This window comes from Macaca fascicularis, chromosome 5 (genome assembly GCF_037993035.2).
Source record: "Macaca fascicularis isolate 582-1 chromosome 5, T2T-MFA8v1.1".
In the NCBI taxonomy this organism is placed as follows: Eukaryota; Metazoa; Chordata; class Mammalia; order Primates; family Cercopithecidae; genus Macaca; species Macaca fascicularis.
In genome coordinates, this window is record NC_088379.1 from 163,126,355 (window position 1) to 163,149,017 (window position 22,663).

The 22,663-nt window shown below is 37.9% G+C and overlaps 1 protein-coding gene across 18 annotated transcripts in view; it reads left to right on the forward strand.

The window, feature by feature from the left end:
* TMEM144 (transmembrane protein 144) overlaps positions 1–22,663 on the forward strand; it is a 96,910-nt gene that overhangs the window by 23,421 nt on the left and 50,826 nt on the right. For 8 of the 18 annotated variants that reach the window (XM_045392992.2, XM_045392994.2, XM_074041001.1 and 5 more), the window contains 5 exons: positions 1,723–1,805; positions 15,787–15,891; positions 17,000–17,169; positions 19,597–19,719; positions 21,721–21,820. In XM_045392992.2, coding sequence (XP_045248927.2) covers positions 17,061–17,169; positions 19,597–19,719; positions 21,721–21,820 — 332 coding nt within the window. In that variant the 5' untranslated portion in view covers positions 1,723–1,805; positions 15,787–15,891; positions 17,000–17,060. Of the gene's footprint in view, positions 1–1,722; positions 1,806–14,801; positions 14,922–15,786; positions 15,892–16,999; positions 17,170–19,596; positions 19,720–21,720; positions 21,821–22,663 lie in introns of those variants that run through there. The other 10 variants (XR_012435362.1, XM_005556167.4, XM_005556171.4 and 7 more) reach the window with 5 other exon arrangements.

The window sequence follows — 22,663 nt, forward strand, 5'->3', positions numbered from 1 at the left end:
GTAGCATTGCAACTGAGAAAGGGAAGATACGTCTAAGGCAGGTTTGGAGTAAGTTCGAGTTGTCTCTCAGACATCCAAGTGGAGATACTGAGTAAGAGATTAGATATATGGGACTGGATTTCAGAAGAGTGATCTGGGAACTCCAAAATTAAAAGGTTAGGAATAAAAGGAAGAGCCATCCAAGGAGACTAATGAAGAAGCTTTGAGAGTAAAGGAGAGTAACCAAGATAATATGGTGTTCTAGCAGCCATGTGAATGCAAAACATGAAAGAGAAAGGAAAAATCAATTGTGACAGATGCTGCTGAAGAGTGACACAAATAATGACAGAGAATTAACCATTGGATTTAGCAAACTGGCTGCCACTGGTGATTTTGACAGTTTCTATGCAGTAATAAGAGCAAAAGGCGAGAGTTACACTTTAGCCACAAATGCCAGCAGACCAGGCAGAAATTAGATGGGTCATTGTCCTGGAAACTAGAGTATTTATGAGACACAGCATCTAACATCTTAGGACTCTGACTCATCTATGTTCATAATGTTCTGTAAGCCCCAACCCTTCCCTCAGACAGAGGGACACCACCTGAGGGAGAGAACTCGGGGGTTGGAGGGCTGTGTAATAACTGAGCATTGTTCGTGTTTTACTTTTTGCCAAGGCAGACTTTTGATAAAGCTTCTGCCTAAATTAACAGTTCAAACTAAGCTTTAAATCAAAGTTAATATTTTTTCTTCTTACCAGCAGGTGTAGAGAAAGAACAAATCAACTATGACAAAACTAACAAAACTACATTTTATCCTCATGTTGGATGTGTTACCTGTGTTAAATCTTTGACCCTCATGTGGGTCAAATTTTTATTATGTTTTCACTAGTAAACTTCCCATATCAATTCATAGCTTATGCTTGCTAATTTTTTCAAGCATATCTGATTTTTTCTTACAATTGTTAATATTTGGCAATTGTTAAGCTGTATCTTACTGGTGATTTTGGTTCATGAAATTGAAAAATATCCAGGTAAAATCCTAAAGGTAAAAATCAGGATAAGTTTGAAAATGGGTCATCCACCTGAAAAGTGGAAGAATAATGGGAAGAGAGTCAAAATGAGAGGACTCAGGAGCTAGAAACAAAAAAGAGAGAGAGAGAGAGAGAAGGGGTAGTGGAGGAAGCAGGCTTAGATAGTTTTTGAAAGTGCGTGTAAAAAGACACGTTACAGTTTTCACCTTCTGTAGATAATTATTTGCATGTGTATTTCAGATCTAATTAAAAGTTTCAGAATAAGGTGCATATCTCACAATATTTTGGAAAGCATATTAAGAACTAATAACACAAGCACTGAAATCAGAGAAAATTTGGTTTAAGAACTAGCAGTACCACTTTTTAGCCACATGGATCTGAGGAAGTTACTCTTTGAGACTCAGAATCCTCATTCATAAAATGGAGGAAATAATAGTATGTAACTCAGCAAGCTGTTCTAAGAATTGAACAAGATAATGCAGATAAGGCTCTTTTTGCAGTGCCTTCCCAAATAAAGGCTCAATAATTATTAGTAGTTATGGTTAGTGTTATTATATATCATTGAGAAGTCTTTCTTTAGAAGCCTTTTCCATCAGTACCTTCTTTTTTTCTTACTTATTTCTCCAGCCCTATTAGGGCCCTTGATGAATCTCATCAATGATACTCTCATCAGCACCTTCAATGAGCTTTCTCCTCTGTCTTTTCATCACAGGTATTACGCCAACTCTCACCCTGTGAATCTACTGACTGGGGAACACTGCTTAAGAAAATCACACAGCTGTGTCAACAGGCAAGGTAGAAATGGCCATGTGCATTCACTGAGGGAGAGGGGGCAATTTGTAAGATTTGTAAGATTACTTATGCAAAAGGATGTCCTGGCTAAGATTGGACTCAAGAGTTTTAAAATTGTTGATGAGTAAAATCAAGTAGAAACTTTTATTTAAATGTAACCCTATGAGCAGTTTTTGCTCTCTAAGATAGAGATTTTGAATTACGTGGACAAGCTGTCTCCTGTTTTCTTTTTAAGAAAATCAACAGGCCGGGCGCGGTGGCTCAAGCCTGTAATCCCAGCACTTTGGGAGGCCGAGACGGGCGGATCACGAGGTCAGGAGATCGAGACCATCCTGGCTAACACGGTGAAACCCCATCTCTACTAAAAAAAAATACAAAAAAGTAGCCGGGTGAGGTGGCGGGCGCCTGTAGTCCCAGCTACTCGGGAGGCTGAGGCAGGAGAATGGCGTAAACCTGGGAGGCGGAGCTTGCAGTGAGCTGAGATCCGGCCACTGCACCCCAGCCTGGGCGGCAGAGCAAGACTCCGTCTCAAAAAAAAAAAAAAAAAGAAAATCAACAGATGAGGTCTTTAACTATATAATCTCAAGGCACTTTTGTTTTTGACAAAATTGCGGTAACCTGTGGGCTGAAGTTAAGTGTTGTGGTTTGATCATTGTGTAAGGTAGAATCAGAGCTGGATCTCAAAGAATGTTGACTTCATTTCTTCTTTTTTTTTTTTATTAGTTGATTTGTTCGGTTTATTTATTTATTTATTTTTAATTTTTTAATTTTTTTTTGCTTTGGGTTTTGGTTTTGTTTGCTTTAAGTTTTGGGAATTCATTGCAGGAGACATGGCACAGAAGACAGAGGCAAAAGCAGCTTTACTGAAAAACAGAGTATGAGTAGAACGACTTCAAGTCCCATATGGCACCACAGTGAGAAGTGACTTCCTCTGAGCTTCTTAGAGAATCCAACAATGTCCTGCTCCCTTGGGGAGCTGCAGCCGTGGGCACATAGGAATAGGGCTTCCACCAAGAGTCCCGTCAGTCGCAGCAACAGGAGGTCTTCCTCAGACAGCTTTGATGATAGTGGTTGTTAGCCAGAGCAAGTAGAACCAGAAAGAAAAGCTTTGAAGATGCCACAGTTGGAGTCTGAGCAGCTTGAGGCTCCCTGTTGGGAACTGGCAAACCTGATTGTGGGACACTTGGATGCTGAGTTCCAGTAAACATGCTGTGGGAGGCACTGTAATTTAGTCACTAATATTTAAAAACTGTCTAGTTCTATATACATATTCTATTGAAGACTTCTTCCAACCACCTTGTATTATAAATTTAAAATATGAAATACAAACTCTTTATATGTCTTGACTCAGATTACCTAGGAAGTGACAGTGACTTATTCATCAATGTTCAGAATCATAGTAAGTTATAGACTATAGTCTGAGAAAATTACTTGGACCAAGAAAGCAATGTCCCTAACATTTGTGAGTCTAGAACCAGAGCTGCCCATTAAGCTAGGTGCAAATTTATCAGAAAACAATATTTTTCCCAAATACATATTGCAGTCATAAAATGCCCTAAAAACCCAGTTCTTAGAGGGACTACTGCTTACTTACTGAGAAATTTTATTCTCTGAAATCATAGACTATCAGATGCATTGCTGTTTAAAATTATTGCAATAAGAATGAAACATCTCAGTCTTATCTGGAGGAGTTAAGTCATTGTGATCAGTGAAGCCTTGATTTACAGCCCCTGTGCAAAGCGTCAAAGAATGGGTCTCAGGACACAACATTTGTCATCTTTTTTAACTTCATTTCCAAGAAAACAGGACTGCTATGGTTTGAATGTTTGTCTCCTCCAAACCAATGTGTTGGAGGTGGAGCCTAATGATAGGTATTTGGGTTATCAGGGTGGATGCCTCATGAATAGATTAATGCCCTCCCTGGGGTAGGGAGCAGTGAGTGAGTTCTTACTTTATTCGTTCTCAAGAGAGCTGGTTGTTAAACAGAGCTTGGAACCCCCCTCCTCCCTCCTTGCTTCCTCTCTCACCATATGATCTCAGCATACAACACCTCTCCTCACCTTCTACCATGAGTGGAAGCAGCCTGAGCCTCTCGCCAGGAGCAGATGCTGGTGCCATGCTTCTTGTACAGCCCGCAGAACAGAGAGCCAAATAAACCTCTTTTCCTTAGAGATTGCCCAGCCTCAAATATTCCTTTATAGCAACACAAAATGGACTAAGACAAGGACCATAGGTCCATTTCACAGTACAGAGCTGAGGTTGACCCCTTTTATACACAACCATACTTGCTTAGAGCCCATAGAACATCACCTCATTTACATCACACCTAAATTTCACTCTTCAGCAAAATCCTATGTTAACTCTATATTTTCCTTTGTTTGATGAGATATCTCACAGTTGCTCTGTTGTGCAGTCCCCACACTGCAATGAGTCAGTAAACTCGATTGGTTTGTTTACAGGTTGTCCCTGGTGGTTTTAGGCTGATCGGGCTAAGACAAACCATGTCTTATTTTTTAAAATGTCTCCTTTAAGCAAATGTTATTATCTGTATTTTACTCTATTCTATCAGCAGAAGTAACAAAGTTGTCTAATTGCACCAAAAGATGCTTATAGCGTAAAACTTTCTATGCTGTAAACATAGAAAGTTCTTGAAATCAAAAAGAAAAAATTACTGTCCTTAAAATGAAAAATATATATATACACAGAGTTGGGGCTTTTTCACTTTACTAAAGCTCGGGCTGTGCTTCTTACAATAGAACAATGATCAAAAAATAGAACTTTTTTTCCTCCTTTATAATATGACCAAACAAGGGTTAGTGGCAATGAGCACTGCATCACTTAAAAGATACTGAAAAACTTGAAATACTGATTAATGTCTAGCAAACACCTTCTTCCCAATCCTCACTCTTGACCTAAGACCTTGTTTCCTATTTCACTGAGAAACAGAAAAAATTAGACGAGAATGTGCACAAGCTCCTACCATAAGATCTTCCTACCTTCCTCTAACTGCACCTCTATACTGTTACTATCAAATGCTCCTCTGTGTCCCTAACAAAGGCTATTTCCTCTCCTTTTGCACTAAATTCTATGTACTCATGCCTATGAGGAGACATTGTTCCAGTAATTATCTCCTTTCTTCTGCCTGAGTCAGCTTCCAGGATGGCTCCCAGTGATCCCCACCCTCCTGGTATCCACACCATGATGCCATCTGCTTACACTCTAAATCAGGGATGAACCGTGTGACTAATAGAACACTGCAGAAGGGATGATGTGTGACTTCAGATGCTAGGTCACAGAGGGCAAGGACACTGCCCGCTTCTTGGATTTCTCACTCTGTGGAAAGGCAGTAACATTCCATGAGACAAGCAGTCCTGTGGTGAGGCCCATGTCAAGAAGGCCTGAGATCTCCCAACATCAACTATAGCCAATTCGTCAGTCATGTGAGTAAACCACCTGGGACGTGGATCCTCTCGACTCAACCACCTTTTCAGGTGGCCAGAGCCCTAGCCCAGCTCTGACTGCAACTTGATGAGAAACCCTGAGTAGGAAGCCCTGCTTGAACTGCTCCCACATTACTGATCCCCAGAAACTATGAGAGATAATACATGTTTAGTGTTCTTTTAAGCCACTACATTTTGGATGGCTATATTTATTACCCAGTAACAAATGACTAATACAGCTCCTGTGATCAAAACACTTCAGAGGTTCACCATTTCTCCCAGAGAAATATCCAAAGTCCATAAGGCCCATGAGGCCCCTCACATTCTTCCCATCCCCCATTATCTCCCTAACTCCATTTTCTACCCCTCTGCTTCTTACCACCTCAACCCCAGCTACAGTGACTTCTTTGCCCTTCCTCAAATCTGCCTCAGGGCCTCTGTACTGGACACACTCTCCCAACTCCCACTCCCTCCTCCAGGCCTTCACTCAAATGTCTCCCTCTCAGTGAGGACTTCCTTTCCTAAAATGCAGTACCCCCAACCTTCACACCCACACACCCACACACACACTCACACACACGAACACACACACACACACACACACACACACACACACACACACACAGTCTCTAGTCTTCCTGGCTCCTTAATTTTTTTTTTCCTTAGGACATTTCACTATTTCATATACCATATATGTCATCTATTATCTGGTTTCCCTTTCTTAGATGTAAGTTAAGTTGGTGCAGGGGTTTTTGTCTGTTCCCAATGTCTAAAAGAGTGTCTGTTTTACAGTAGATACTCCATGAAATTTGTCAAATGAATACACCAGTGTTAAGAGTATAAGAGTGTAAGAGTACCTTCAAAAATGCCTCAGAGATAAATCTTTTGATTTATCTTTATCTTTAGATCTACCACCACTTTAGCCAGTTCTAAAATTTACTACTAGAAAAACCTTTTCTTTCCTGAAGAACTGTCTCACAAAAATAGCAGTTAAATAGGAAGCTAACCTAACCCACTGTTTGCCTTTTCTCTTGTGAAACTCAGACCAAAATTGAAAATCCTCTATAGTAACTATGTGTTCTTGGCATCTAAACTCTGTTTGGTTTCATCTTGACTTTCTTAATTTCCTAGGTTTTTCCCTTTGTTCCTATTATTTTATTGTTTTTATTCTATATTGCTTCAAAGACTTTATGAAATTAAGTAGATTATAAATACAAATATAAGTAAGTATACTAGTGTTTTCTTAAACTCACAATAGATTATTATAGTTATCTTTGATTCAGCTTATTATAATTACAGAATTATAAACTTTTCAAGGAATAAATCTTTAATTTTTGTGAACTCTCCTTTTAAAATCAACAAAGATAATATTTTTATTATTTATTGGGGTATGCTTTTTTTTTGCTTTTTTTTTTTTTTTTTTTTTTGCTTTTTTGAGACAGAGTATCGCTTTGTCACCCAGGCTGGAGTGCAGTGGCTCAATCTCAGCTCACCTCCCAGTTTCAAGTGATTCTCCTGCCTCAGCCTCCTGAGTAGCTGGGATTACAGGCGCCGCCACCGCATCTGGCTAATTTTTTGTATTTTTAGTAGACGTGGGGTTTCACCATGTTGGTCAGGCTGATCTTGAACTCCTGACCTCAAGTGATCTACCCACCTCAGCCTCCCAAAGTGCTGGGATTACAGGTGTGAGCCACTGTGCCTAGCCTGGGGTATTCTTACTGTAAAACATTTTACATGGAAAATATACTTTGAATCAGGAGAGAAACATTTCAACACAGCATCGTTATTTCTTAGTAAACTGGCACATTTTTCCTAATTTCAGATTATTCTTGGAAATTTTTGTTTGCTTCTATGATATAATAAAATTCTACTTGAAAATTATGTGTTAAATTGATTCCTTCTCCATTTCCAAAAAACAGAGGAAGGGTTATTTTAAACAATAAAGTGGTTGATTATGTTATCCAATGAGTCAGCAGGTTTTTTTTCTGCCTTCACCAGTCATCATTTCTCATTATACACAGAGATCCTCAAAACGAGGAGCAGATACATTCAGTCTATAGGATCATTTAGCAACTGGAGGAAGGAGAGTAAGTAGCCTAGATTTTTTTAAAGTTCCCAAATCTAAACATCCTAAAAGATCATAAAAAGATAAACAAGTGTTCAGAGATTAAATATGGAAAATATTGGTATTGGTTTTGATTCTATAGACAAGAATAAAATGCCACCTGACAGTAGATTTCTCACTTTATAAGTAATCTTGTATTTGGTGAATGGCTAAAAACATAGTCAAATGAATTAAATATACATTTAAATAAATGGGCAAATATATATCATCAATTATCAATTATCAACCCCATCAATTACTTCATCATATCTAAATATATATATGTATTTCTCAGCCTGGTGAAGTAAGCCAACCCCATCACTAATCTCATCGTATTTAAATATATATTTAATATATATTAATATTCTGCATTAATATATTTAATATTTAATATGTTGATATATATTAAATATATAAATATATGTGCAAATATGATGAGATCATTTAGGGGACTGGTTTCCTTCACTAGGCTTAGAAAATAGTTTAACTGCCATAAAATAATCACAAACTTAAAATTATAATACTTTCACATACTATTTTCAGAGCAGTTTTAGATTTATGAAAAAAATTGAGCAGATAAGAGTTCCCATATAATCCATCTCTACTCTCTCACAGTTCCCCTATTAGTAACATCTGCATTTGAGTTGTACATTTCTCACAGTTGATGAACCAGTATTGGTACATTATTATTAACTAAACTCCATCGTTTACATTAGAGTGCACTCTGTATGTTGTATAGTAGCTCTATAGGTTCTGGCATATGTGAAAGACCGCAAATGTAGTGTATCTAGGTTAATGTTCTATACGAGGTTGAGAAGAACGTGTATTTTGCTGCAGTTGAATGAGATATAACCATCAATTAAACCCAGGTGGCGATAGTATTATTCACTCAATTACATTCTTACTGATTTTCTGCTTGTTCAATTTGCCAGTTACTAATAGAGGAATATTGAAGACCGCAACTGCAATAGTCTATTTGTGTCTATTTCTCCTTGCAGTTTTACCAGATTTTGCCTTATGTATTTTGACACTCTGTTGTGAGGTGCATACACAGGATTGTTATGGCTTATTGGACAGTTGGCCCCTTTATCATTATGTAATTGCCTTCTTTATTCCTAATAATTTCCTTTCTGAAGTTTGCTTTGTCTGAAGTTAAAATAGTTATTTTAACTTTCCTTTGATTAGTGTTTGAAAAATATATCTCGTTGGGCATGGTGGCTCATGCTGTAATCTCAGCACTTTGGGAGGCTGAGGGAGGAGGGTCTCTTGAGTTCAGGAGTTCAAGACCAGCCTGGGCAACATAGTGAGACCTCATCTCTACAAAAAATTAAAAATTATCTTGTTGTGGTGGCATATGCCTGCAGTCCCAGCTACTCAAGAGACTGGGGTGGGAGGATCACTGGAGCTCGGGAGTTCGAGACTGCAGTGAGCCATGACTATGCCACTGCACTCCAGCCCAGGTGATAGAGTGAGATCCTGTTTCAAAGGTAAAAAAAAGAAAAGAAGAGAAAAATATATCTTTCTCCATTCCTTTTGTGTCTTTATAATTAACATGGATTTCTGGTAAACAACATAGAGTTGATGCCTGTATTTTATTCATTCTGTCAGTCTTTGTCTTTTAATTGGTAGGCCATTTATATTTAAAGTGATTCTTGATAGAGTTGGATTAATATCTCCCATATACTGTTTTCTGTTTGTTGCCCTTGTAATTATTTCCCTTTTTTGTTTTCCCCTCTTCATATGGTTTGGCTCTGTGCCCCCACCCAAATCTTGAGTGGAATTGTAATCCCCACAATCCCCACCTGTTGAGAGAGGGACTTGGTAGGAGGTGATTGGGTCATGTGGGTGGTTTCCCCCCATGCTGTGCTCATGATAGGGAGTTCTCACGAGATCTGATGGTTTTATAAGGGGCTCTTTCCCTTCGCTTCTTCTCACCTGCTGCCATGTACGACATGCCTTTGCTTCTCCTTCGCCTTCTGCCGTGATTGTAAGTTTCCTGAGGTCTCCCCAGCCACGCAGCGCTGTGAGTCAATTAAACCTCAGCTTCAGGTAGTATCTTTACAGCAGTGTGCAAATAGACTAATATACCTCATTTGCTCCCTTTTCTAGTTTTAATTGAGCATTTTATATGATTATATTTTCTATCCTCTCTTAGCATATCAATTATACTTAAAAATATGTTTTTAGAAATTGCCCTAGAGTTTGCAGTACACATTTACAACTAAGTCCACTTTTCAATAACACTATACCATTTCACAGTTAGTGCAGGTACTGTATGAAAGATTATTCCCATGCCTCGCTCCTGTCCCTTAAAGCATTGCAGTTATTTATTTCATTTATTCATAAACTAATATGACCCAATATATTACTGATATTATTATTTTGAACAGTTATCTATGCGATCAATTAAGAACAGGAAAAAAATTCTAGGTTGGTGGATTTTTCTTTCAACACTCTAAATATTTCACTCTACCCTCTTTTTGCTTGCATGGTTTCTGAGAAGTCTGATGTAATTCTCATCCTTGTTCCTCTATAAGTAAGGTGATAGTTTTTCCTCTGACTCCTTTCAATATTTTCTCTTTGTTTAATTTTCCACAATTTGTATACAATATGCCTACATGTAGTTTTTTAAAAAATTTATCTTGCTTGGTGTTAACTGATATTCCTGGATCTGTGGTTTGATGTCTGTTATTCATTTTAGAAAGTTGTCCACTATTATTAGATACCTAGATATCTATTATTTATGTATCTTCCGCTGCTTTCTTTCTTCTCCTTCTGGTATTCCTATTACCTGTATTTTATGTCCTTTGTAATTTTCATACAGTTCTTGGAAATTTTGCGGGTTTTTTTTTTTTCATATTCTGTTTTCTGTTTCCATTTAAGTTTGGGAAGTTTCCATTGACATACCTTCAAGCTCACTGATTCTTTTGCAGTTGTCAAAAGCATTTCTCATTTCTATTATAATGTTTTTTGTTCTCTAACATTTCCTTTTGATTCTTTGAGTTTTCATCTTTCTGTTTATATTACACATTTGTTCTTGCACTTTTCCCGGTTGATCTCTTAGCATATTAGTCATAGCATATTTTAAATATCCAGTCTCATAATTCCCACATCCCTGCCATATCTGAATCTGGTTCTGATGCTTGCTTTGTCTTTTCAGAGCTGTGTTTTCTCTTGCCTTTTAGCATGCCTTATAATTGTTCATTGAAAGCAAGGCATGATGTATCAGATAATAGAAAACAAGATAAGTAGACCTTTAGTTTTTATCAGGCCAGAAGTTAGACTGTGCTTAATGGTGGTTGTAGCTGTAAGGATCGGAGGCTTCTATTTTCTCTAATATCTTTATTTTTGTCTCCCCTATTTGTTGTTTTTGGGTTTTCTTAGAGACTCATTCTTAAGCAGAGTCTGTGTCTTGCAACTCTCTCTAGTTGTGATCCACAGTTATTATACCAGAGCACTATTTATGTGGTCATAAGATATTGGAGAGTTGATACATTCTATAATGTTATGATAAAAATCTCTATTTTTTTATTATTATTTCTTTTTTAAAATTTTTAGATTCAGAAGGCACATGTGCAGGTTTCCTACATGGATATATTCTGTAATGGTGAGGTTTTGGCTTCTAGTAAACCCATCACCCAAACAGTAAACATTAGAGCCAATAGATAATTTTTCAACCTGCTCTCCTCTCCCACCTTTCTCTGTTTTGGAGTCCCTAGTATCTATTATTTCACCTTTATATCCATGTGTACCCATTGTTTAGCTCCCACTTATAAGCGAGAGCGTGCAGTACTTTATTTTCTGTCTGAGTTATTTCACTTAGGACAATGGCCTCTAGCTCTATTCATGTTGCTGCAAAGGACATGATTTCACTGCTTTTTATGGCCGCATAATATTCCATAGTTTATATATACCACATTTTCTTTATCCAATCAACTACTGATGGACACTTAGGATGACTCCATGACTTTGCTATTGTAAATAGTACCCCAATAAATATATGAGTGCAAGTGTCATTGATATAACAATTTCTTTTCCTTGGAGTAGATACCCAATAGTAGGATTGCTGGGCTGAATGGTACTTCTATTTTCAGTTATTTGAGAAATCCCCATACTGTTTTCCGTAAGGGTTGTTCTAGTTTACATCGTCATCAACAGTGTATATGCATTCCCTTTTCTCTGTATCTTCGCCAACATCTAAAACTTTGTTTTCTAGTTGTCCAAAATCCCTGAGTTGTGAACTTACTTCATAAGAGTTTCTTCTTTTGTTTTTCTCCTTATGTGAGAAAGAAAGTGTAGAAGGTGTTCAGACTGTCTAGTTGCCTTTTCTCTAATTCAGATAAAGCTCTGGGGTAAAGTTTACCTTGAGGGCAGGCTTTTGTTTCTGAATATATTTCAAGTAGTTATTTTTTTCCTCCCACATGCCAGAAAAAGAGAGGAAAGTTTTGTCCTATCTTCTGAAAGTAAAACTCATTAATGTGTGGATGCTCCTATATGAATGATTCCCTCTGTCTCCGAGTTTTCAACTCTCAAGTTAGTCCACACTCAGGCTTCAGCAATATACCAAATACTGTATAAATGGCCCCCTACCCTTTACTGGCTCCAGTAGTTTTTGCTGTCCTGATAAGCTGTAATTCTCTGTATTCATCTATCTGTTCAGTTTGCAAAGAGGTGGCATGTCCTATGACATCAATTCTCTGCAGATCTAAAAAGAGTTGTTGATTTTTGATTTGCTCATTTTTTTCTTGTTGTGATGATGGGAGTGGAGACTTTCACACCTTTCAAATGTCAGAGCAGAAACCAGAAGTCCTAGTAATAATGTTATATATACATAACGTTATATATACATAATGTTTTATATATATATATATATATATATATATATCTTCTGACCATATAAAAGGGGGAGGTGCACAGGTCTTATTATTATCATTTTACATGTTAAGAAATTGAGGTTTAAAAAGACTAAATGAGTTTCCCTGAGAAATATTGCTAACAGATGAAGCTAAAATCAGAACCTGGATCTTCTAGTGTCTGCCAGGACTCTTCCAATACTGACCATTATGTTTAGGCATTAATGTATAGGAAACAATTTGAAAGAAAAATTTCAGTTTAAGAATAGAGTCATCCATGTTTGGATTTGCTCTGTGGCATAATGTAAAAAGCAATGGCCTGGCATATCCCTTAATGAATCTTCTCAGGCCTAATTCAGCCCCCAACTCACTTTCAGACTTCAGAAATTCTCAACAAATGCTGACACAAGCTTTAACTTCTTCATGTGAGTCTGAAGCAAGAATAAATCACATGATCTTGTGACAATGAAGTGAAACAATTCTAGGTTGGATTTAGGCCCTATATTTTTGGAAGCGAGTTTGTATATGTGTGTATGTCTTAAGTGTGCATATGTGAAAAGGGGAACTGATTTCTTCAAAATCTTTCTGAACTGCTAAATTAATTCTCTTCCTTAAGTGAAAAAGTTTTGCTGCTTTAATTCTTTAAATGAAATGTTATTTTGCCTTCCCATCTGCTCAGCTGACATGATAGTTTATGAATGTGATTAATGTTTAAGGCAGAACTTCCTTTTAGGAAATGTCATCTTTTAACAGTCCTTGTGTTTTCTCCTTCCTGTGAATGCTACACCCATTACCAACCACTGGATGGTCTCCAGTTAAATATCACTTCCTCAGAGAAGCTTTCTTTGAACTCAGACTAGCACAGAACCTGCACTTCCCCTTTCCAACTTAAAGTTTGCATCCTCCGCCTCCGGGTTCAAGTGATTCTCCTGCCTCAGCTTCCCAAGTAGCTGGGATTACAGGCATGCACCACCACGCCCGGCTAATTTTTGTATTTTTAGAAGAGACAGGGTTTCACCATGTTGGCCAAGCTGGTCTCCAATGCCTGACCTCATGAGCCCCCCGCCTCAGCCTCCCAAAGTGCTGGTATTACAGGCGAGCCTGTATATATCTCTTCCAACTGAAGAGATGATTTTATCTGGGTAACCTTTGTACTTCCATGGCTAACAGTCTAGAGCAGTGTTTTCCAGTAGAACTTTCTGCAATGACAGAAATGTTCTATAATCTGCATATCTGGCTACTGAGCACTTGAAAGGTGTCCAGTGCAAGCGAACTACTAAATATTTTATTGTGATTTAATTTTAAATAACCACATGCTGCTAGTGGCTACGTATTGGACAGTACAGAACTAGAACAATGTTCCTCAAAATCTAAATAAAGATGTTGGGAACCTGCATTTTAACCCATTCCTCAGGTTATTCTTACTGGCAATACAGTTTGAAAAGTATTGATTAGAATATGATTCTTGAGCCTAGCTTCACATTAGAGTCAGCCCGGGAAGACTTTTGAAAGGAAATGATTCCTGAGTCACATACTCAGAGATTCTATTTTAATTGCTTTGGTATTGGATCCAGATATTAGTTTTGTTTTATTTTGTTTTTTAAAGCCACTTCCCTCGGCCATTATGTGCAGTCAAGCTTGAGAAACCTAGAACATATATTCTCATGTGACACTAAGTACATATTAGATAAAAATATAGGCCTGGAGCAGCGGCTCACGCTTGTAATCCCAGTACTTTGGGAAGCCGAGGTGGGCGGATCACAAGGTCAGGAGATCCAGACCATCCTGGCTAACACGGTGAAACCCCATCTCTACTAAAAATACAAAAAATTAGCCGGTTGTGGTGGTGGGCGCCTGTAGTCCAGTTACTCGGGAGGCTGAGGCAGGAGAATTGCTTGAACCCAGGAGGCGGAGCTTGCAGTGAGCCGAGATCGCGCCACTGCACTCCAGCTCGGACGACAGAGCGAGACTCCGTCTACAAAAACACAACAAAACAAAAAAATACAGATAAATGGCCTGTACAGATAAATGGCTTGGTTGCATCTATAGTTAGTGATTACAAGTGAAATCTTGTGATGTCACGAGAGATGTTACTGACATCCGTGGTGCAGATGAATTTCTTAATACCAAATGGAAAAATTCACTTGAGATAATCTTTTACAGTGGTGCGAAATTCCTCAACCTTTTGTTTTATCCATAAACTGCACAAATAATACCTCCCTCTGTGACACTTAGAGAGGGTGACATGCTGAGAGTTCCCTGAATAATCACCTCTTGAAATACACAAAACTCTTCTAGTTTCCTGGTTGACCCACCCAAGGTTGACGACTCCTCATGAGCCACCTGACAATTCACTCCAGGACAGCAACTGAAGGAAGGCGTTCCCCAACCTGCTGTCCTGTGAAGGCCTCTGGGTCACCGGTGCTAAAGCCCTCCCCTCTCCACCCTCCTTAGGGAGGTAAACGTCCCAGCAGGAAGTCAAGGCTGGATTGGCGCTCTTCGCGAGCACCCTGGGAATGGGACTTTGGGTCACGGGTGCTAGAGCCCTCCCCTCTCCTCCCGGCCGGTGTGTGGGAAATTGTTCCCGCAGAAAGTAAAGGCTGGCCAGACCGCCCCCAGCACGTAGAGGGAATGAGTCAGGCTCCGGCTCCACGCAGGCATGTAGGGGCGGATCGCGCCGGCGCTGAGTAGGAAGGAGTTTCAGCCGCCAGCCCGGAACGCAGTGAGTACAGCCAGTCAAAGGAAAGCAAAGTCGCTTTGCAGGGGAGCGTCTCATGATTTTTCAAAAACGTGCTCATGGTTAAAAAGAAAAATCAAGGCTCAGAATAAATACATTCAAGCACTGTTAATTTTAGCCCAAAGACAGGCGGTACTTGCCGGGAGATTTGGGGAAATCAACATGAAACTAAAAAGGAAATTTTAGTTGGAGTGGAGCAAACAGTATTGATCAGAACATACCAAATACGAATTTTTTCCAAGTCTGCGTAGAAGTTTAAATTACTAGGAAAAATGTAAAGGAGAAGTATTTACTAATAAATGAAACAAAAGTAATAAAATAAAAATGAATTAATATAGTTTGACAAAATATCAGCGGACTCTGAAAAGAAAACATTAAAATAATGTTTGAGACTTTTTAGGTTTTGTGCAGGAAGAATTGGAAAAAACGTGCTGGATGGAGTGATACTCCTTTTCTTTTCCACAAAAATTTCATTGTTTTAGAGCGAGGTAGAGCCTTTTTAAAGACAGTAAGTTATTGCCAATTCACAATGAAATAAGATCACATGCTCTGAAATGTACAAGAGCTGCATGCAATAAACTTCATTTATCTGTAGGTAATAACTGACTGATGTTTATTCAGTAGTCAAAATGCAGCTCATGCACTCTAATTAGCATGTCAAATTATTCTCTCCGTTTCAGAGGTGTAGGGCCTTTGTGGAGCCTTCTTTTCAATAAATAATTTGCCACTCTTGAAGGTTAGACATTCTCTTTTTATGAATGTACACATAAAGGTTTTGCTTTGCTTTGCTTGTTGTTAATTAAAATGAGGAGGAAAGAATGCGTTATCACCCAATCATGTGTCTTTTTAGTCATAGGTTAGCTTTTCAAGACACTTCCTGCATCTCTGACCTGTTGCACCTCTGTTATCTTAGCAGCAAGCACCTGCTTCAGCTGACCTTTGAGTCATAACCCATGTAAGTCTCTGCAGGGCTGAACCTCTCTTTGAGCCTAACAGTAGAATTATTCTTATATTTATTGAATAGCATTATTGTGTCAATGTTGAAATGTGCCTCAGTGTCTCTTCCTCAACCACATCCCTATAGAGGATGTTTTCTTAATAGCAATGTGTTTTTGTTTTTGTTTTAAGAAAGTCCACACAATTTCAAATACACATTTTCTTTACTAAAGTTTATGACCAGTTTTGAAGTGATCCTTGTTTTCAGTTAAACTATCTTTAATAATGGTAAATAATATATTTTGTAGGTTGTTGTATATTTAATATTCTCTGCAAGAACACATCAGGAACAATACATGGACCTTTAAATGTTTGTCATTGTGAAATAAAATAACAAGGAAAGGTGATTTGATTTCAGGTGTACTTTATTCAATACATATATACAAGAAGTTATTAATATAACATTAAATTTGCAGGGAAAAAGAAACCACTGGATTATTCTGATTCTATTCCAGGGGGCTTATTCCAAAGGGCCAGTGTGCTAAATATGAAAGAATCCAAGATGGCATTGTGGAAAGACTCTGCACCCTGTGATAAAATTACTTTGGTGGTGTTTTTTTCTCCTATATCTCAGGAAACTAAAAATCTGAATTGTATTCAGTGGCCTTTTCTAAATGCTAACTTTATGAAAAAATGTCTAATTCTTGGTTATTTGTGGTTTTAGTCCTTTTCTTCAGAGAGGAGCTAGAGCTGTTAAATAAGTTTAGCTGTGTTGTTCACTAAAACTTTCTGCAGTGGTGGAATCTACACAGGAGAATTTTTTTTTTTTTTTTTTTTTGTAATGTACTAAAAATTGTCTTCAGCTCTTAGAAGAAGTTAGGCTTTCAAGCCCTGAAGACAAAGTTGTTCTTTTTAAATTGTAGGCTAGTGATCAAAAATATTTGCTGATAGAATAAATGAGCATGAAGTACAAGCATAATATATACTTCTGTCATGTCCTAACTATCCACAGAAAGGAGTCTTAGCATACTTTTGAAAAATTTGATAAATATGTGAATCACAATTTGTTCACAGATTCACATCTCAATTGTTTCTTTTTTTTTTTTTTTTTTTTTTTTTAATTTCAGAAGCTCCTGAAAAGTACATCAAGTCTAAAGTGAACCAGCTAAACTCATCAAGACTGGAACCATGAGCAATAATGGAGCAGACCTAACCTTTGGTTACATCTCCTGTTTTGTAGCTATCCTTTTGTTTGGCTCAAATTTTGTGCCACTTAAAAAATTTGATACTGGTGATGGTAATTATTTTTCCTTGATCGTTAACGTTATATTATTTTTAAAAATGAAGTTCCTTTTTTGGTCTTTTAAAAGTACAGCTACAAAAATAAATCATGTTGATCTTGATACCTAATGAATAGAGCTTAAAATTAATCATTTGACAGTGCCCATACCAGTTTGTCTGCAAGTCAGAATAGGAGAACCACTAAGGTTGTTTCATGGTAAAGCTAGGGAGGTTACTGTCAGGAAAGCTCTTGGGCCATTATATGAATGGAAGAAATTTATAGTCAGTTCTACTAATAACACTTGTTTTGAAAACATGAATCTTCAACATGATTGATATATTGGAGAACAATTTAAGCATAACAGATTTTTGGCTGGCTTATGTGCAATTTTGTGTGTGAGAAAGCTCTAGATAAACACAGAAAACTGCACCTAGATGAATAAAGATGTGTGATAATGCACACAATGCACGCATATACCCGCACGTCCTTCAAATATCAACCAGCTCCCTTAGCTCACCACATGTGGTCATGAAGTATTCCATCCAACCACATCTGCTATCAGAACTCCTCACCCAACACCTTCACAGTAACTTTTAAGCCGCAACCCTTTGGATACCCACTTCCAGGAGCAAACTTCTGGACTTTTTCAATTAAAATGCCCTATTTATTACAGCATTCATGTAATTAACCAGTTAACCAGTTAAAACTGTACTACCATTTTAATTGGGTTGAGTGTTGTTCCCCTAGTCCCATTTTCCCCATATGCTCTGTAGTTTTTACTGCATGATTTTGCATAGTGCAGTGATTTCAAGGAATGCACATGTTACATCATAGCAGAACTGACTAATGTGAGTTTTGGAGAAGGAGAAGCAAGAGTTATTTTATTTACCTGACTTCCATATTGAAGCCGGGAGAAGGAATTGAGATTGATGGTGAACACATGTTGAGATTACTTCTTTGGTAGTATTTATTACCTGACCACAGTTGTGTTATTTCCCCAATTCTTTGTCTTCGTGCACTTAGAAAATACGATTACAAATTGTTTTGCTCCAGGGCCTTTCTTCTCTTTTCCTCTGGAGTTAGGACAAGAATAGGAACTACCTGAGGAACAAAAAAAAAATGGGTAGAGGATCTAGCTTTTAGTCTTCCACAATTAGCTTTGTGATCCTGGGCAAATATTACCAGCTCTGCTGTTTTCAGTTTCTCATTTGTAAAGCGAACAACTTATAAAATGAAGTTTCTTTTCATCTCTGTGATTCTACTCTTTTTATTTTTTATTTTTCATTTTTTTGAGGGGACAGAGTCTCACTCTTGCACCGAGGATGGAGTGAAGTATCATAATCTTGGCTCACTGCAACCTCCGCCTTTAGGGTTCAAGTGATTCTCATGTCTCAGCCTGCCAAGTAGCTGGAACTACAGGCACACACTACCACACTCGGCTAATTTCTTGTAGTTTTAGTAGAGATGGAGTCTCACCATGTTGTGCAGGCTGGTCTCGAACTCCTGAGCTCAGGCAGTCCACCCACTTCGGCCTCCCAAAGTGTTAGGATTGCAGACGGGAGTCACCACGCCTGGCTGATTCTACTCTTTTGTCATAGAGATTAGCAGCCATTTTTTCTCTCTCCTCCACCATGAGATTGAATCCAAGAAGGGCAACAATCTTCCAAAGTTAGTGCCAGAAGTAATCCATTGAGTTTTAACTGTCTCAGTATTTCTTTCAATGTCAACTATTTGCTCATCCTTTTAATCTTTAAATCCTTAGTGATGCAGAAGCCTCAAAAAGGTACAGATACACCTCATCACCAGCTTATCTTCAGATAACTGGAAAATGGCAACTCAAAGTATAGAAAGTAGAGTAACCTTGACCTAAAAAGCTAATTCTCAGGTTTATAATGCCTGACTCATCATAGGCATTGAACTCTAACTGTATGAGGCCTATGTATGACCATAAATGATTTTATTTTTATCCCAGAGCTGGCATAAATGGTCACTGAAGGTTTAAATTACTGTCATGCTATTCTGAAGTACTTACTACCAGGTTTTGGGGATGCAAGAGTACTCAGTGTGGCATCTGAATGAGAATATGCACTTGGTCTTGCCATCACTCTTTGGCTGAAAATTCTTGATTTGTCTAATAGAAAAAAATAATATTAAGCCAGAGCACACCGTGTCTAAGCCTTGGAGTCAACCTGGGTTTAAATTCCAGCTCAACAAACTACTACCTGTTTGGACACATTGCTTAATTGCAGATTCATTTTCTCTATCTTTGAGCTGGGGTTAATTATGATGCAGAGTAGTCATAAGAATGAAATGTGCAAAGTCCATGGCATATGGCATTCAATAAATTGTGACCATTCCTATAATACCACCTCATAGATATTCCTGAGCACAAATTTATTCAATTCAATTTGAACCACTAACACCGAGTTTGTTTATTTCCAGGAATGTTTCTCCAGTGGGTCCTTTGTGCTGCCATATGGTTGGTTGCCTTGGTGGTCAATCTGATATTGCATTGCCCAAAGTTTTGGCCTTTTGCAATGCTTGGAGGCTGCATTTGGGCAACAGGTAATGTCTGATATAATTTATACTTTTATTATGTAACATAATGATCAAAATAATTCTCGCTCACAGTAGGAGGAAAGAGCACAAACAGTGATTCTGAATAACCCTTAGTCATAGATACTAGAAATTAACTACTTTCTTGCCTTCACATGCTCAATGAATATTTTTGGTGCTTTACCTGATTTGTTCCACCTGATTTATTCCTCTAAATGATTTACTTCTAAGTTCGTGGTAGAAAATTATTACAGTAAAAACATTTTAATTATTCTCCATCTATTCAAGCATAACTCATTTATTATTTTAGTGTGTTCTGCCCCTTTTTTCCAGGATGTTTATCAGAAAATATTTATTAAATAGTAATCTCTACTAATATCATTTTTAGGGCTTAACCTAATTAGGCCAATGTGAAGATACTTCATTTCAAAAGGGCTAGTTAACAGAAAAGCAAAGTAAACAAAAATCTTTCTGTTGCCTTATCAGTACCTGAAACTATATAATTAGAATTTGTAACTTGGCTTGGTCAATCAAGTGTTTCCCTTCAATTAATATAAATACACCCCAGGAGGTTTTTTTCCTTCAGCAAAGAGAATTCCAAGTATCAATGATCTTTAGAAATAATTTCATTAAGAGCAAATACATGTGAAAATGTTAAAAATTTATTTAAAAAATTAAAATTTATTTATTACCCACTTAATTTGAGTCTCTGAGGAGTTAAATGATTTAGTGAAGTTCATAAGTTAGAAGACAAAAGAGTTAGCTTTTAGATTTCCACCAAGATTTACATTATTATACCTCACTTATACCTCAGTATGATTGCTTGTCATATCTAATAGAGGGACAGGAACAGATGAAACATCCATCCATCCTGCAGATCTTTATAGCCACGAGAGCATTTCTGTTCACCCAGCAGATTCCACTGAGTTTCCGTGGGGAAAGAGTCCAATTTGAGATATGTTGCAAATGTGGATGCCATAGGTTGGAGCAACTGATAGCATATAGGACATAGCAGAATGGGAGGGGCCAATGATAGCGTAGAGATTTGATTACAGGTGATTAGGAGGGTGGTGGTATTGACACATGTGAGGAAAGGAAAAAGAACATGTTTGAAAGGGAAAAGGATGGGTTCAGCTTGGCCCTTTCTGAGCATGAACATCCTGATGTTTCCACCATAGAAAACATCTGGTTGGAGATTTCTTCTTGATGGTTTGGAGAATAATATTAAAACTCTAAAGTAGGTCCAGGTTAGAGCTGTAGCACTGGGAACATGCACCTTTAGCTGGTAGCTGAAAACATGAAATTAGGTCAAGTACCCAAAGGACAATAAAGCAAGGGGACAAATATGCTCAAGGGAAAATCTTTAGGAGGTACCTTATTCCAGAAGGAATGATGAAAAATAGCAGCTAGAGAAAGAGCTAAAGAGAGAAACAGGAGGAGAATCAAGTGATGAGGACGTCATGGAATCCTAAAGAGGTAACCTTTCAAGAAGAGATTGTAGGACAGACCAAAAATATATATGTATATGGATTTGGCCCTCAGTGACCCTCGAAACATAAAAAAATGAATGTGGAAATCCAGAAATCCAGAAGACAAATCAGCAATCATGGAAGAGCAAATTCTGAGCCTGTTTTATGGCCAAAGACTTCTGCCAGTAATTGGCCCTAGTTCAAGTCTCAGAGGATGGTCACTGATAATTTATCACTGACAGCTTCCATGAAGAGTCACAGAATAGAGAGCTATCCTAAGGGTGAGAAACCTCTGGACAATTAGGAGTTCAACATTTTTCTTTGTAGACTTTTTCCCTGAGCCTAGTTCTTTTAGCAATCATAATCATAAATTTAATGCCAAAAATATGGTTATTTTACTTAAAAAATAAGGAACTGTGCTTTACTAAATTTGTCCAAATCCCATACACTTCAGTTGAAGTTAGAATAAAAACTAATTCTATTTATAAATGTATTTTCTATATTGGAAGTAACATGTTTCTTCTGTATGTTACATCTACAGGGAACATTGCTGTTGTCCCAATTATCAAAACCATTGGATTAGGCCTTGGAATCTTAATCTGGGGATCATTTAATGCCTTAACTGGCTGGGCAAGCTCAAGGTAATTCAAGTCAAATTAGTTCAACTAAGATTTTACCCATATTCTTCGTAAGGCAAGTGCTTACTGAGAGGAATAACATGTGATTCTTATTCTCACAGAGTTTATAGCTGGTAAAACATACACATCAAATATGCCACCTTCTATTGCTATTTGCCCCAAATTCTTAATATTTAGAATATGTAGAAATTAAATATATTCACAGGCTCACGCCTGTAATCCTAGCACTTTAGGAGGCCAAGGTGGGCAGATCACAATGTCAGGAGATTGAGACCATCCTGGCTAACACGGTGAAACCCCGTCTCTACTGAAAATACAAAAAATTAGCCGGACATGGTGGCGGGCACCTGTAGTCCCAGCTGCTGAGGAGGCTGAGGCAGAAGAATGGCATGATCCCCAGAGGCGGAGCTTGCAGTGAGACAAGATCACGCCACTGCATTCCAGCCTGGGCAACAGAGCGAGACTCTGTCTCAAAATAAATAAATAAATAAGTAAATAAATAAATAATCTAGATATTTGATCAAGATATAGTGTAGCATTAAATCTAGGAAACAGAGGTAGAGAGAGAAAAAGGAAACTGATGTTTATTGTCCCTTTCTATTGTGTCACAGTTTGCTGGACATGTTCTATGCATCATTATCATCTCACTTTCACAAATACATGAAGGAAGCACTATCTTAGAGTAGATACCCAAAGAGGTTAAGTAATTTACTGTAGGTCACAGAACTAAGAAGCTAGGATTCAAACCCAGGTCTTCTAGTTCCAGAGCACATATTCTTCCCTCTAGAGCAGGGTTGGCAAACCATGGTCTGGTTTCCCAGCCATTTCTATAAATTACATTTTATC